General features: G+C 41.7%; 1 protein-coding gene across 1 annotated transcript in view; it reads right to left on the bottom strand.

The window, feature by feature from the left end:
- Nucleotides 1-17,636, bottom strand: part of LOC308089271 (breakpoint cluster region protein) — a 35,579-nt gene that overhangs the window by 14,079 nt on the left and 3,864 nt on the right. Inside the window, exons 2-8 of the mRNA XM_080433895.1 lie at nucleotides 9,086-9,270; nucleotides 6,938-7,042; nucleotides 6,473-6,658; nucleotides 4,293-4,400; nucleotides 3,609-3,669; nucleotides 3,432-3,484; nucleotides 2,715-2,855 (exon numbers count right to left, since the gene is read on the bottom strand). Coding sequence (XP_080290021.1) covers nucleotides 2,715-2,855; nucleotides 3,432-3,484; nucleotides 3,609-3,669; nucleotides 4,293-4,400; nucleotides 6,473-6,658; nucleotides 6,938-7,042; nucleotides 9,086-9,270 — 839 coding nt within the window. The remainder of the gene's footprint in view (nucleotides 1-2,714; nucleotides 2,856-3,431; nucleotides 3,485-3,608; nucleotides 3,670-4,292; nucleotides 4,401-6,472; nucleotides 6,659-6,937; nucleotides 7,043-9,085; nucleotides 9,271-17,636) is intronic.

Genomic DNA, 17,636 nt, shown 5'->3' with positions numbered 1-17,636 from the left:
TATGATATAAATATTAAATATATATTTTTAATTCATGGTGTAGATCCTTTAAAAGATTTGCAATTCAAAAGTGCAAATGTACAATCAAGGGATATAAAACATGTAAAAGATAAAAGATCACAAAAGAATACTCCCATTTTAAATTTATTATTATTATGTTTTTAAACAAATAAAACAAAATGCTATTAGGTTATAATAAGCTACGCTCAAAAGATCAGACCATTACTGGTGTAGAATAGGCAGTGTAGCAATGTGTCGCAAATTCGCAATACCATAAAATGTCAATCAAAGTACAATTCCACCAAAGCAGCCAAGATGTGATGATGACGCTATAACTTAAGATGAATGGAGATCTGGCCATTGGAGGAGGGCGTTTCACTCATAGATTAACAGTAGACTTGCTGAATATATAATATCCCTGTGTAGTGATGATCCAATATTAGTCCAAAGATGTTTAACAACTGGTTCTGCAACATAATTGAAAATGATAACAAGTGTCTTTATTTCATTCCCTGTTGATTGCTTGATATTACCTCTAAACTAAAGTGAAAAACTAAGTTCAAGTTACGTTTTTCAGAAAACTGTTAGGATTTAGAAGACATTTGTAGAATCTGCCTCAGGTCTTAATGGGTTAAATGAATGTCTACAACGATGGTATCAGAGCATGCGTCACTTGTTTTCTTCAAATAGTAGATACCCAAATGTGGAGCAAGAATCAGACAGAGAACACATTTCGGAGGAGGGGTACAATGATTTCATCCTGATGTTGTACTGAACTTAATGTGATTCATCATCCAGCACTTCATGAATGTAAACATAACTAGTTCTTGTAACTACAAATCATTTGCACTGTGACCGAAACTGAATAGCCACTGTGTTTATGACATAATAATAATAACAACATTTCCTGGACCTAAGGGGTCTGCCTTGTCCTCCAGGCAGGTATTACACACAAGCTTAGATTTATGTCTCAGTCTGAGTCAAACTTCCCTCTCTTAGATGTCTCAGATGCTATCTCTGTAACAGTAAATTTAGCCGGTCTGGGCGGTAAATGACTAGCTATGCTTCCAGCATCAGCAAGTGTTTTTTGGTAACAGATCCTAATTTCAGAGTTTCCTCTTGTCTTGGTCAATCCCCCTCATGATAGAGCCGGATGTGATGACATCTGGTCTTCCTGTGGCAGTGTGTAGAGCGGTGGTCCTGTTTATACTGAGTGCTAAAACATCCAGTTTAAATCAGCACAATAATTACAGGCAACCGCAGTACAAATGGCCACAATGGGTGCCAGTTTAGCATAACAGCTAAACAACAAACTTTGAGTTAATTGCCATGTGTCAACCTTTGTTGGGTTTCAATGGAGCTGCAAGACAATAGGCTGTAGTGTAGACAATAGGAAGTTCCTAAGAATCCTTCTTTAATTTACTTGAAAAAATAAATCATTGCGGTGGGCTGGACCGCTTTCCAGAAACAAGAGAGGAAGTTCAAATGGCTAAAATATAAACTCCCAATTGGATCCTCTTGAGTCACAGTTCTGGGGTCAGGAAAGGTGAGGAAGTGTGGAAATCAGTGCACAGTCTCACATGGAAGGGTGGATAATAACATGATAAGGCGTGTTTCAGGTCAATTCTGGGAAATGGAGTCCAGACTCTGGGACAGGAGGATGGGAGTGCACAGAGAGGTAGGCAGTGGGCTTTTCCTGGTCTGCGACGCGTTCTGAGATCCTTAGCTTCTGTGTTTTTACTAGTTTGTCTCGAGCTTCCTATGCGCTTCACTTCCTCCATGAATAAAGCAGACAGACTGAGATGACTCAGCAACAACTTGACTCACACGCCACGTTTATTACGGCTCCCAGACACCCTCTGTGCTCCAGGCTGTTACCGTCACCAGTCAGTATCTGATGAAAAACTACTGGTGCAGAATTAACCCTGCATGCCACAGAGTTGAGACAGCATGAGAATGAACGAAGAAAAGAAAGAGTCTAACTGCTATATAAGTGCTATATAAATGCTATATAATCATTTTTAAGACAATAATGATTGTCTCAAGTTCATCTTTCAGTGTCTCTGGAATATACAAGAGAGGATTCATTCAGCAAAAGTGCTGTCACTTTGACCCGCAGGCCACTTTTAAGTCCACTTGCATGGACTGTAGTTAGTTACCTACTATAATTTGTTGAAATGTTGAGCTATCAACCATTCCGTAATATACAGTACATTACTGTCTCTAAACGGTTCATATCTCATTTTGGAATAAAACTCTGCAATTCTCCCAAATGCAGCCTGCATAATGAAGCACTCTTTTACCCTGAGACTCAACAGTACACACAAAAGCGAGCTTGAAGGAAAGCATAAAAGCACTGCAGGACGTAGGAGCGGTCCGGGCACCCAGCAGTATGGCAGTACCAGGTCAGGAGTGTTTGTCCTTGGCAGAGGGAATCAGTGATCCAAAAGGAGGGTACAAGCTGTACCACCCACCACTTGAAGCAGGGCTGCGTGTCCAAACTAAAGCTATAAGCTACTCTGAGACTCTATCTCAGCAAACAACGTTGAGCACAAGTACAAAGTACAACCTTAATGTCCTTTATGTTGGAGGAGAGGAATTATACGGGTGAGGTGACCTAAGAGCTATAGTTATGAATGAAAGGAGAGATGTGGTTATTTTTACCAAGTATAAATTAGCCAATAGCCGAGGTATTACAGGTAGTGTGTACTGACCTCTCCCTTCTTAACGGTCATGGATTGCCTGCGCGGAGTGATCTCTTCGTTGATACTGGACAAGAAGTTCTGGGAGATGCGAAAGGCGTCTTGTAACAGGGTGTAGTCTGGGTGGCTAGGAGGAGTGTGTTTCAACAGGTCCTAATAAAAATAAATAAAAGGCAGAGGCAAGTGATATGAGTTGTATATTTGAGCGCTACAGTGATTTACTCTCACAGATCTTTTTACAATTATCTGAGGAGCTCATAACTATGCTTTAATCATATGCAGACCATGTAGGGTAGTGTGGTTGCCAAACTTTTTAGCTCAAGGCCCAAAAGAGAAATTACATGTCTACCCGAGACCCAAACTAGTGAAAATAGCAGATCTACACGCACACAACACGTCGTGATGCAACTGGTTGTGAGCTTGTAGGTCTACTATTTTCACTAGTTCTTAAAAGTTTTTAAAAATGTATTTATGGAATTCCTTCGATTATTTAGTATTTGATAGTAATAGTTACTTTGAAAAATGTTAGAATTCGTTTTTATTTCTGGTTAGTTTTTTGTTTGTTTTTAATCTTTTGAAATAATAAAGACATGGTTGGAAACAAAGGAGAAAAAAAAGGGGGTATTTACTCGTCGCCCATAAAAATGTGTCCGCGACCCACTAATGGGTCCCAGTCCCGACCCAGTGTTTGGGAAACACTGATGTAGGGCGTGTACTGCTCTTACTTACATGCAGAACGAGGGTACTACGTGTCACCCTGTCCACGGGTTTATACAGAAGAGCTGCCCAGATGGAAAGATTACAGTTAGTTCATTAGTTGGGTTTCAGTTTGACGGGCCAAACATTGCACGTTGGAATATTAAATACAAAAATACAACATTTCCATTGCTTTGAGAGGCTACTTACTTTCCAGTGAATTTTTTGCAGAATGGTCCTTGCAGTCCTTTGTGCTCTTGACTTTGAGATACTACCAGGAGTCACAGCGGGACGACCACAAAAACACAAACACAAACCTAATTAAAATCACAACCATTACTGTGCAAGGAACATTAACCCATTAAGACCTGACACTGATTCTACAAAATGTCTTCTAAATCCTAACAGTTTAAAAAAAGAAAAATGTTGCCATATATCAGTAGTTCTCAAACGTTTTCATGTTAAGGACCCCCAAAATGATATGTATTTGGCCGTGGACCCCCATCTCAAAATATTTTGTTCCAGGGACCCCCAGAAGCAAAGATTTGAGTTACAAATATTTGCTTTAACAAAATATATATGAAAGATTTGCACACATTTTCACGATTTTTCAAAAAGTAGCAGATCTACAAGCTTGTGTGAGCTTGTATATCTGCTATTTTTGAATAGCCAAAGAAATCTAAAATGACACAGATGCGTTCCCGGTCTTAATGGGTTAAAAGAACACCGCTGCAGCTAACTTAATCAGCTTTAAGACATGTAACCCACGAGGAGGGTAAATAACAGCCCTGTCACCACTTCTCTGACGGGGGGGCAGCTGTGTAGCATCAAACGCTAGCCTGCATGCCACACTCTCATACAAGGCCCCCTGCTGTTTCTGCCCTGATTACATACCTCAGATATCTCAGCAAACTGTATGTTAGCCTGGCAGCATTTGTCTGCCGTCTCCACGGCAACCTTATAGTTATCCACAAAGGCCCGGTACACTCCCAGCTGGCTGGCCTAGAGGGGTAAGAGAGTAAAAACAAAAAAATTACATTTCACTCATAATAAAAGCACATTGATTTATTACAGTGGGTCTCAGACATTTTCATGTCAAGGTCAACCAAAATGATGTTTTGTATTTGGCCACAGACACCCATCTGACACCCATCATTTGTGCCAGGGACCCCCATAAGAGAAGATTTGTCAACGATGGTCAACATTTGTCAACATCTCCAAGCCGATCTCCAAGCTCACGTCGTGTCCCATTGCGACGCGCTGTGAGCTTTTACATCGGCTATATTTTTAATAGCTAAAAACCCCAAAATAAAATAGGGCTTACAGTAAGTGTTACTTTTTTTAAACTGTTCCTCGTTTTGCTGGGGAAACTCTGGAACCTCCTCAAGGACCCCCTGGGAGTCCCCGGACCCCATTTTGTGAACCATTGATTTATTAGACACCAGCAGCGCTGCCCTGTGGATATGTTCTAAGGTTACACTGTACGTATGCCGTGTATCAAGCATGACTTGGCACGAAGAAACACAGTGATGGATTATGGGGCTGCAACGTGCCTGTGTATATCCGTGTGTGTGTGCGTGTGCGTGTGCGTGTGCGTGTGTGGGGGGGGGGGGGTTCTTCTGATTCATGTTTACGTGCGTTTCATCTTTTTACTCCAACAGTGCAGCAGCTCTTACAGTCAGCAGTCTCCTATAGTGTTTTTGTTCTCGTTTATTCCCTGTCATGTGGTAAAACAGGGCTTTTATCTATGCAGGACATGACTCCAGGCTGTCTACTCTACTCACATGTGTACATTACTACCACACACTGACTCTCTCTGTTTAGCCTCAAACTCTTCACTCCTATTAATGATCAAAGGACAACATTATCAGAGAGCTACAAATTAAGTGAGTTTCCGAATTGATTTATTAATGTCAATTTGCTGCATCAAAAACAAGCAGTTATCTGATGCTCGGGGAAGTCCAGGCACTTTACGGATAAGCTTAGTGAACCTGAGTGCACAAAAAGTGACCTGAAATAATCTTGAACATGTGAAATCTGTGAACATCCGTTTGTGAAAGTGCCTCACATTAATTAATAAGTCATATTTTATGCTGTGCAAGATAATAACAAATACTGGTTTAAAAAAAAGAAAAAAGAAAAAAAACGTGCAAGAGGAGGTCTGGGTGTTTAACCACTTTCAACCTGGCGTCCTTAATTTGGGCATGTCATTATAGGCAAAATATTCCAAGGACTAAAAAATAATATAATAATCAAATATATATATATTTTTAATTATTATTATTTCAAAAATATTTCAAAAATAAAATTACTTTGCTATTGTTGAAAATATGGCTTAAGTGGTTGAGAAAAAATGAAACAATATCGAAAATGACCAGAAATGATCTTAATCTTTACTAATCAGTATCTGAAAGTGAATAACTTGACTAAAATCAGTTTTTCTTTGATCACAAATCTGCAATGTTATTGGATGCTGAGGAACATCCATATAATCTATCTACCGTAGTCACTAACAAGTTTAATTGGTTTTTTTCCATCCGGGACACTGTATTTATGAGGAAGACTAAGAAAGCACTTGGATGTACGAGTGAACTGAAATCATCCATGGAGAACGAGCTATAATTAACTGACTTTGAAAGTGATAGAAGTGACAAATATCATAGTTTGTTTGGTTAAAGCCCCAAATGCTATGATGTTTGGAGAGTATTAAAGAGTGAATTACGGTCATTAGTCCTTTTATATATACTTTGTCAGCTGTGAGAATTCATAGCGTTTCAAGAAGCTCCTGAATGTGAACAGTTTTAACCACTTAAATCCCAAATACTTAGTTGACCGGGGTCCCCCAGGGCCTTATACTACAGTTAGTATTTCTCTCTACACCAAATCTCTTTGCCAAAAATAGGAGATCTACAAGTAGACTACTACTTGTAGATCTCCTATTTTTGGCATTTTTGGCATATTTACTGTACATGCTCACGTTTGCAACGCGCTGTGAGCATGTACAGTAAATCTCCTATTTTTGCTGAATGTTCGCCCGCAGAATAGGTTAAGCTAGTGTTTAGCCCATCGCTTACCAACTTCTGGAAGAGATCGCCCACACATTGCTGATGGCTCCAGTCCTGGACTCTGGGCAGCAGGGCGTCGTAGAAATCCTTGTGGATCTCATGAAGCTCGGGCACCTTGAAGAAGATGACCTCTATCTGCTGGATGGTCAGCGTGGGCTGAGAGGTTGTAGCTGCTGCCCTCAAAGGCTTCATTGGCTGGAAAATCAAATTTGTAATGTGAACGTGCCAAGTGTGTGCGTGTGCGTGCGTGCATGTATAGCAGAATTCAGACAGAAGCACACGTCAGCAGATTTAGAATGGGCCATTAACAGTAAATAACACTAAATCGTAACAGAAAAATACAAAATTCATTGATAAGGTGAAAATAGATCAACTATGCTGTAAAATGATGTTAACTTTCTCAGTAAATGCTTAGCACTGATAGTATTGTGTATTGCACACACGCACATGCACTGTGTATTATCAAACACTCACAATCAGCAGAGCCTCCAGCTGGCTGAGATAGAGCTCCTCACTGGCCAGAATTCCAGACAAAACCCACTTCCTCATCTCTAGCCCCTTCTCCTGATCCAGCTCCACCTGGGGGTGATGTTGTATGTGGGTGTGGGTGGGTGAATGAGAGAGCGAATGAGAGCCAGACAGAGAGAAAGAGATGTGATGAGAGTGTGTGTGTGTGTGTGTGTGTGTGTGTGTGTGTGTGTGTGTGTGTGTGTGTGTGTGTGTGTGTGTGTGTGTGTGTGTGTGTGTGTGTGTGTGTGTGTGTGTGTGTGTGTGTGTGTGTGTGTGTGTGTGTGTGTGTGTGTGTGTATAAAGAAAGAGACAGAGGAGAACAGAGAATGTACGTGAGAAAGGACATTCCAACCAAGACAGACTTGCGCCAGGCTCATCTCAGGGATTGTAATTGTAAACACGTTTGATCTGCTCTGATCCACCCACCACACACAGGGTTCAAATGGGATCCCTGCTGCGAAACTACTGGCTGTAAAGAATGTCACTCTTTTGGGTCTAGAACACAACAGATTTGATTAAAGTCCATGGGAGTCTTAGAGGCCAAAAGGTCATAGTCGGTTAAGGGAGGGAAGAGTATTCCTGGCCAGTATAGGACCTACTATTCAGAGACATCATTCTTCCTGACATATTATGGCATGTCAGTAAAACATCCCCTTGAAGCATACAGTAGAGCCAAGCAAAGCCAAAGCCTGATTTATACTTTGTCGCACTGTGTTGTGTGCCGAAAATAGCAGCTCTACAAGCTTATAACGCATGTCATACCATAAAATCAACGTCAGCATAAGTGGTGACGTTGGAGAGCCTGCATGGTAAAAGAGCTACAGTATGTATTGTATATGGTATGGTAAGCTCTCTGCCCATATGGTTTAGCCTTTGAAGATCACAAAGAACACATCAGATGATGACAACAGAATAGAATAGAATAGAATAGAATGGAATGCTAGGTAGAGAGGGGTGAGAGTCAGGTTTCTTTTAACGTTTTTATGACATAGAGAATGTTTGCTGAGCAAGCATGGTCTTTTTCAGCAGCACTTGCTTCACTCATAGCTACAGGCCTCCCTCCTGGAAGCTGAACAGCACAGCCAGGGTCTGCTGGCTTTGAACAGCTGGGGGAAGGAGGGACCTTAATGAGGAAGAGAATGAGGGCGAACGAACGGACAGGGAGAGAGAGAATCACTAGCTATTCACCTACTCTGAACAGTTTCTAGGCCTTCAGGAATCCAACTAAAACCAGTGCCCTTCCTGTGTATCCAGTACTGTATTTAATATTGAGTTTTACCATAGCTTATACAGTGTTGTTAACCCTTGCGTTATCTGGTCTTACAGTTGTTAATCCTTGCGTTATCTGATCTTACTGTTATTCTCTGTCATTCTGCTAGCGGCAGTAAAAACTAATCTTATCTTTAGCCTACTGCAGGTGACCACAAGACGAGCCCAGCTAGCCCCGAAATCGGTTAGCAAGGAGTACAAAATACAAAAAGTTCAAAATATGCCATGCACTGTTCTTTTTTTACTGTATTTGAGTTCCTCCTCCTGTACTGCGAAAGTCTTACATTGTCAATACAGAAAGTCTGTGTGTCAACGCCATCATGAGACTTCCAGTGTTAATTAACACATTTGTAACTCAAAGAGTGTACAAATATAATTTGGCTACATTTGTTCACTCTCAGAGTTAAATTAACACTGATGGGCGACCCAATAACCAAACAGTTAGGGTACATTCTACAAAATGCCTTCTCCAGCATGTCCCCGCCCGGTTCGACCCCCGGTCGGCCAGACTGTCTGCTCTGTGTCATTAATCAAATAAAGGCTTAAAAAATGTCAGTCTATTGTTCCTATCAATAAAGGCAGAAAAAGCCCTCCAAAATATCTTTGAAACAAATAAATAAATAAACAAATAAAATAAAAATAATAACATTTTATTGTGTATATTTACTGCACTTCGGCCATTTTGAGTCTACTTCGAGCAGAGAGCACAGAGGCCGATGTAGGACAACACAGCCGCAGAGAGCTGGACATGTGAGGTATACAGCAGGATCAGGAAGCGACAGCGCTGTGAACTGCACACAGACACAGTGACACGTCAGACAGCATTTGACCCAGTAACATTACCGACAGAGTGGACTCCAGGGACCCTGAGGACTGAGTGTCTCGCCTGCTGCGGCTCTTGGAGCGGAGGCGTGGCGAGGAGCTGGGGGACGCGCCAAAGGCCAGGGGGTCGTGGTGCCTCGGGTGATGCTCCTCGGACTGGTCCAGGTCGTAGCCATAGGAAGGGGGGGTCCCGCTGTAGGAGGGCTCTGGGGGGGGAAGCGGTCCGACAAAGGGCAAAGGTCATACACAGAGTCAGGCAGACAGCGAGATGAGTTCACACAGTACATGGAATAACACTGGGGACAAGCTTTGTTTCATCCCAAAGCGCTATACTGCACATCCATAAAATAAAATAAAACTATGATCAGCTATAGCTATTATTCGATCGTCATAAAACAACCACCATTAAACCTTTAATAATCCATTAAGACCTATATACTTTGACAATAACTAATATATTTGAATATACATATAGTATACAACACACTGTGTTCTTTGTATCATTCATTTGACAAGTACACACACACAGCAGAGCATCGCTCAGTGCCATGTGTCTGTTTATCTACTTTGGCATTCCTAAAGCTTCAACCAGCCTAAATGGACTGCTAAGACCGTGCCAAACACAGAGGGACTTGTGGCAGTGGATAAGCCTAAGAAATTAGCACCGTGTTGTTCTGCTGTCTGACAACACTATTTTACATTCCCTCTGTCAGCAGACAGTCGTATACAGTCATTCATTGCAGTAGCAAAGATCAGGTTGTAGATGAAATACAATAAAAGATCATAAATAAATACGGGCAAGATTTCAGCCCAATAAGCGCCCCATTGTGCTTCCATTATTAAATTAAAGTTGCATATTTCATTAAGTATAAAAATGTGGAAATAAATAGGCGCTTATTGGTCCAGCGAACAAACAGAAAGACATACAGACAGACTCTCGTCCAGATGGCTAGACTCCTACAATAAAATAGATAGAGCGTCTTTATAATGCTTAGGCTGAGTTCCTTGTAGGGGTGCAGTGGTTAATCGAACTCATCAATTCTTTCAATTTCTCTTCAAAATGGTGAAAATGGCAGTGGTGGTTAATCAGACTAGTTCCTTGTAATGTTGGCAACCTAGGATTTTAAGCTTATTGCAATTGGCTCAGCCTACTATAAGTGCATCAGTAAAATGTCTGAATGTAAGGTGTAATGTACTGTAGAGCTCAGAAAGCAGGCATCATCAGTATTTGTGGAATTTCAACTTAGACAAGGGGGGAGAGGTCTAATGTCTATGTTCAAACTCGTCTTGTTGTCTTTATCTTTCACATAGATGTATATCAACAGGCTCTGAGCATCGTCATTATCTTGACTGTCACTGTTCAGAGTATGGGAACTCAGTGACACATACACAAATGTAGCAATCTCAACAGCCAGCAATAAAAACAAGGATAGGCTATTTGTCTACTGTGGGGCTTGGTATGCTAAGAAGAGACTACAAAACTTGTCCACCACCACTGCATGGAAAAACAGGAAAGAGAGGATTCCAGAAGCCAGGGGAGATAGAAATGGGTCCCTGTGTAGAGAGAAAACAATCCTAGACCACCAATTACCAATGTTTTGATCGATATGTTGTCAAAAAGTGCAAAATGTTGTTAAAGTTTAACATTTAACTTAAGCAAACAAAACTTTAAACATAAAAATAACTTTATGATAGGGACAAATTTTTTATAAAGTATATTAAACACCAATTACGTAAGTATATTTAATTATACAATGAACAAGCAAACAATAACACAAGAATGTATTCAGCCCTAATCAAACATAAAAAGATAGCTGCTCTACAAGCTCACAATGTGACACATCGTGACACGGTGTGAGCTTGTACATCTGCCATCTTTGATGAATTTTAAAAGGTCAAAAATCTGGACAGATCGGCTGCATAATTGTCAATATGATGGCTGATATATCGGCGAAAACTGATGATCGGGCTCTAAAAGCTAGAGAGCAAAATGAGAGATAGAGAGGCAGAGAGAAACAAATAGAGAAAGTGAGGGAGAGACAGAGAGAATGCACACCAGAGCTGTGACTACCAGAGGAAGAGACTACAGCAGTCCAAGACAGACCTCACAGCACAGGGGAAGTCCATGTGAAAGGCCGCTCTGTGTTCCTGTGAGATTATACATCAGCCATGGAATTGGATGAATAACACATCCTCTCTCATACAGGCAGAAAAACGAGACCCCCACCCCCCTCTTTTCAGTGGACACACACCCCCCTCTCATTCCATCACAAAAGTTAAAAAACTAAAACAAAGCTTCAATATACACGCTACACACAGGAATGAGCGGGGATGATCCAAACTGTATTTGGTCATAAATGTAGGGATTCGAAAATGTTTCCTTTTCCATCATCTGCCTTCTTGACATGCATGCAGAGAGCATGCTTGACTGTGAGAAAGAAGTGTTTAGTACAATAGATTCTCAGTTAGCTGTGCTGCTCCACCAACTGTTGGTGAGGAAGTGTCCAGGCAGGTCTGTCCAGAACGCTCAGCAATTCATCAGCTTCATAGCGGAAACAGGCGTTCTGCACAAGGTCATCTCTACCCAAACACCTCCCTCTCCCACTTCTAACACAAACTCACACACACACGATTCCATATGATTCTAATTTGAAGAATTCTACCTTTACTTTTCAAATTAAAAAATAAAATCCCCACATTCAAGACTGTAGGATGGGCCAAGGTGCTCGGAAACTGAAAAGTATATAAGAGAAGGACTTTCTGCACACTTGGATCAATGCAAGTTTCTTAATAGAAGACCTTCATGAGGGTATAGCCTTTGCTCTGATGAAGGTCATCTGGCCGAAAGCTTGGCATTACTGTTCCAAGAACTACCTCTGAAATGCCTAACAAAAACACATCCCATAGGAAGTATATGGTCAAATTTCCCATAGGAAATTTGAGCATATAAAATCACTCACATTCAGCAATGTTCTTAAGTTTGACTTACATGGCAAAAGAGCCTTTGACAATTTACATAAGCCAACACAACTCATAAAAACAGGCCCGTCTTACCTCAATGTTTACAAACTATGTTTGCACAACCAACGCAAACATGGTTTGTGTGACTTTTACAAACTCAACTCAAAGTCAAAACTTTGGCTAGCTGTCACGTGGAGATGCTTAGCAACCCCGTAGTCAAAAGAAAATCAATTTGTACTGGAAGAAATGTCACAGCTGGCAGACACTGGATTTTAAAATAGTGCATAACTCTGCAGAGCTGAAGAGACAATAACATTTCCTTGCTTGGCACTTCACAGTAATTGTGTAACTGTGAAGTTTATTTCAAACGTTAGAAATTTTTTAAATGGATGGATGGTGATAGAGTAGCACTGGCCATTCACTGTTCCTACTGTATTATACTTTCGGTTCCACACCCAAGCTACAGCTTTAAATGGTTTCAATTGTGCAATAAAGCTTTAATAAATACATTCTAATGATATTACATAAGATAGCTTAGGGTGAGCTATAGGAGCTACGGATCAGTGGGAGATTTCACTTGGCTATCTCTGAACTTATAATGCTGTGTTTTTCCAGACTTAAACTGTATGCCAATGAGCTTTAGCCTTAGCCCTCACAATTATTTGCTTGCTTAATGTTAGATAATGTGACTTTAGGTTTCACAATAATTCATAATCAGAATATTGGCATGTCAACATTGCAAATTTAAAATGCTTTCAGTAAATAAACAAAATGATAACCAAATTATTTCGTTTTTTTTATTGCTTTGTTTATGTATATATATTTTTTTTTAAATCAATATCTAGCAAAACGATACTTTAGATGGACTATTTGTTCATACGTCTCAGACTGCTGAATTCAAATGAGGTTTCGTAGAGGTCACTCTCTGATGCACTATTTTGAAGCTCTAAGTGGAGCTCCTTTGCTTTCCCACACAACCATCATGCCGAACACACAAAAGCCAGCTAAGAATAGAATCCAAGGATGTGTAAGGACATGGCCAAACAACTGGTTCTAAGCACTCAAGCCCATGTCAGGAGAATAATTCATCATCAAGAAAACTCTCTTCCTGTAACACATACTAACAGACAGGTTTTTAGAAGGCCATAACCGCAGTTTTCATAGAGGAACCTAAAGCCCAGAGGCTCAACAGCAGCCCTGAGGAAAACAGAGTCCTGCTGGGTTCCATAGCCATGCAGTCTGGGACAGTTTTAGGGAGGCTCACAGTAAAGTCCTCAGAGTTAAATTAACACTGAGGCTTTTACTTTGCAGGTGAATGAAATTAAGTGATTAGTAGAAAAGAAAACGGAGTACACTCAAGAGTGATTCTCAGAGTTGAGAACTACTGGCCCTTTGATTCTTCCAGTCAGGAGAAAACACAGACATACTATTCAGAAAGCTACTCCTGTAATCCTCACTGATATAGATGAATGCTGTAGTAAACAGAGATGGACAGATGTGCATCCAACATAGTTTCCAAGAAAGTGAAAGATTCCACGCTGGCAACTTTGGATGTGGCGCTTCCAAGATGCAGACTCACACAGCGTAACATTATGCAGAACACAAAGATCACGATAGAAGTTATATTGACCCTTTTATGGACAATTATGTCTTCAGAGTTAAGACAGTAAGCTTGATTGTGTCAATAGCATTCTAATGACACGGTCATCTTCACATGATGCACACGTGCATGAACACAACTTCTTTCACTTTGCAGTGTTTGCTAGAGGACATTTCAGTAAAGGGAAGGATGTACTCGCCGTTGGCCCAGACAGCAATCGGCCCATCTGGACACGCTAACACCTGATTAAATGTACTAAAAATGGAGCATCAATTGCTTTTAGCCGACAGGAATAATTCAGATCACAAAGTGCTACGAAAATAATGTCAAAATTGCAAATATGTTATTGATCCAGCACAGAAAGGGGTAAAATTGGCATTTACATCATCAGTACTGTCAATACTGAGGCTAAATGAACGATAGTCTCTCTGTCCCCTCTCTAATGGCATATTATGGATCTGGTGAGAAGTTGCACCTTCCGAAAAAAGCAGCAGAATATTTCAATGTGTGATGTTGTTAAAAGGTTTGGTGCCATTTTATGGCTCCGGCAAATGGATTCTCTTCCTGACTTGCATGGTCACCGGGGAGACCGAGGTCAAAGGGAAAGAGCCCATACAGAGGGTAGAACAGAATGGGGACAAGGGCTTTCAGACACCAGACTTGACGATGACCCTGGCTGGCCTGGCCCTCGCAGTTTTCCACACTTTATAAGAGGGCGAATGGAAGATTATAGATAGATTTATCTGTGGTCCACTACACATTGACTTGGTGGTGACATCTGGGTCCTTTGCCTACAAAGAGTACACTTAGAATCCCACCACTACTGGAGGGGATTCTGACTCTCCATCACATCCATCACAGGCTGGGCTGATCTGTCAGCACGGCAGTCCTCCCTCATCGTCAGCACTACGTTGTTGTTTATTTTTTCCATCTCTGACATAAGCTTCAGACACCAGGTTGACAAGAACCAGGCTTGGAAAACGTAGAATCTATTATCGGGGCTCGACCTAAGGAGACTTGACTGTATGTTTTGGCAAACAGTCACAGAGCGTTAGCCAACCAAACATCAGCACATCCTGGCCCGTCTGAAGTGTCTGCAAGAGTGGGAGGCACTTAAGAAACCGCGGAGGCCTGTAAAGAGGCAGTGAGGCCCACCGGCGCTCCGCTCTGATCTGCTGTGGAACAGCCTAAAATTAGTGCCAGCCACCGAGCCGTGTGTAGGTCTGAACTGGGCCGCCCCAGCCCGGCACACCTACTAATCAGAAGGGCCTAAATAGCTCAGGGTGGTCAGAGTAGTGCTTGTAATGCCCTTCATAAAAGAGAATGAAAGCCCAATAATCACTCCAGTCTGTGATCCTACAGAAACACAAAACACAGACATGTGTCCATGTGCGTGCATGTCCTACACAGAGACAGATGGCAGCGAAGATGATTACATTTTACCTGGTACAAGCAAACATACACCGCGGCACGGTTGTCCTGTTCCGTCATATCCAATGAATAATTCACATCTCAACACCTGCGTCCGACTTGACCAGTGAATGAGTCTAGACATTCTAATGTCTACATTTTAGACATGCATGAATGGCATGATTAAACCATAACCTATTAAGTAGCAAATTGAAAAACATAAACAAAGACAGTATTATTAGCTTGTTTGACTACAGTAGATGAATGATGATCATACAGTAGTTAATATGCATGCATAGCAACATGACAAGTACAAGGAAACTCCATGAATGTTAAATAATGTATTCCCATTTTGGGCCAGCATTAAATATTAGTGCACGTTTCACCAGCTTCACCTGATGATGTGCTTTCGTTTTGGTTGAGCCATTATCTGCCCAGCAACACAGGTTCAAAATAACGTTATTAATTTTTAACTTTTAAATCAGTGACTGGCTAGACATTTGGTCACAGAGGTTGGTCAACCTTTACGCCCAAGTTAAAAGATATCAAATATAAGTACAGTACTATGAGCTGATTTAAACTCTATCCTTAATTTGATACAGATTTTCAATTACCCTGTGGGTCACACTGATCAGGATGTCATTGTGCGCGGAGTACATTCAAGGCATTTGCCTAAAGCTAACTCCGCTGCCTGGTGACACAACGAGGTCCATGGGGTCAGGCTGTTGTTAAGAGAGAGGTGAACTCATACAGTGCTTTACATTTCATTAGCTGTTTCCCTCCCCACACCCTGAGAGCAGCTGAGACATTCCATAAACACTTGGCCAGCCAGCCAGCAGCACAGAGAGCCCTTTGAGAGGAACTATGGGAGGGGAGTTAAACACTACAGGACCAGGGGGTGAGGCTGAACACGAGGGAAGATTATTGAGCGGGGTGTGGGGGAGTGGGTGTGTGGGGGTGGGGTTCTTGCGGAGGAGGACGGCAAGCCTCATAAACATGAAAAGAAGAAAAAAAAGGCCTCTATTAAGCCATACATTTAAGAAAATCTAGGCCTAGCCTAGGAGATGCCTATAGAGAAGGATCATAATTTGAATTCTTCACATATCAGCTGTATTGTGACCTGGCATTGTTGTCTAAGTGTCTGATATGAAAGAACAACTAAGCTATTCATCCCTGTGCTCCTTCAGCAGCTGCTGATGATGACTGGACTGGTGTACCAATGGCCTCTGTCTGAGCCCTCCACTTTTCCTGCTATATATCGTCCAGATAGGGAGACAGGTGTCTCTCTCTCTTTCTCACACACACACACACACACACACACACACACACACACACACACACACACACACACACACACACACACACACACACACACACACACACACACACACACACACACACACACACACACACACACACACACACACACACACACACACACACACACACACACACACACACACACACACACACACTTCCTTATGTAGGCCTAGGGCATACATTTATTCTAGGAAAGGGAGAGGCTGCATTCTTTCATTTCCTCGACCACCAAACCTCAGATGTTGATATCCAGGTACAATCATAGGTCTGTCTGGACTTCCTTAGGGGGCCTAAAATATTCACGAGTCTGCAATTAACCAGGAGTGTGGGCCAGTACCTTTTCTGGCTACTGCTGAGGCAGCACATCATCACCTGAACTTGGAGGCCAGACATTCAGACAGTCTTCATCACCTTTTCAAACAGACACTTTCCATTAGCGTCAAAGCCATGGGTCAAAGCGATCCCAGACAGACCTGCCTTGTGCCTACCTACACAAAGGAAACACGACTGAAAGACATTTCACCATCATCCGATCAAGTATCCAGAGTGCGCTCATTTTTATTTCTCACTGTAAAACCTAACCTTTACATCATAAAACAACAGCGATGTTGCCATACAATGAAGTATAAATTTAATTAAGCACAAAACGGTCTACCGCTCAGTCAGACACTTGCCTTAGCTACTCGTCTCAATAACAGCAAAACGCTGGCCACAGGCATGTCAATGTCATGACAATAATTAATTATGGCAATATAGAGCCATCATAGAGTTGGCCTCCTTAGAGACCACCACAGCTAATCAGCAGCTCTATTCACAGTCAGGCTTGACAACTGGCCTAGATAACTAGAAAACCAAGAGATGGCACTGATCCTCCTATTCATAGAAATAAAAGACCCTTGAGATGTGTCAATTTTTAGACTGGCCATTTCGCAACGATTAGAGGGGAGTAGTCTGGCAAAGTGGGTTGGTGACAGCACAGCAGGAGCTTTGTTTATGCAGGTCAGTGGTTCTTGCTAATGCTGAGTCTGTACTGCCTGGGCGCAGGCAGACCATGCCACCATACCACACACCTGGCAGCATGCCACCATACCACGCACCTGGCAACGGTGCTGAACAGCAGTGAGCACTGTGTCATTTCTCTGCTGTCTAATTGGATTGAGATATTCCATGAACATGTGTAACAATGTGTAACAACACACACACACATGCACATAGAGTACAGGGGTCTGTGTATGTAAAGCCTGATTTAGTTACTGTATATAACCACAGACATATTAATTA

This window comes from Gymnoscopelus braueri (genome assembly GCF_963280865.1).
Source record: "Gymnoscopelus braueri genome assembly, chromosome: 7".
NCBI classification, from domain to species: Eukaryota; Metazoa; Chordata; class Actinopteri; order Myctophiformes; family Myctophidae; genus Gymnoscopelus; species Gymnoscopelus braueri.
The sequence above is the reverse complement of the archived record's forward strand: the minus strand, read 5'-3'. Positions and strand labels throughout refer to the sequence as shown.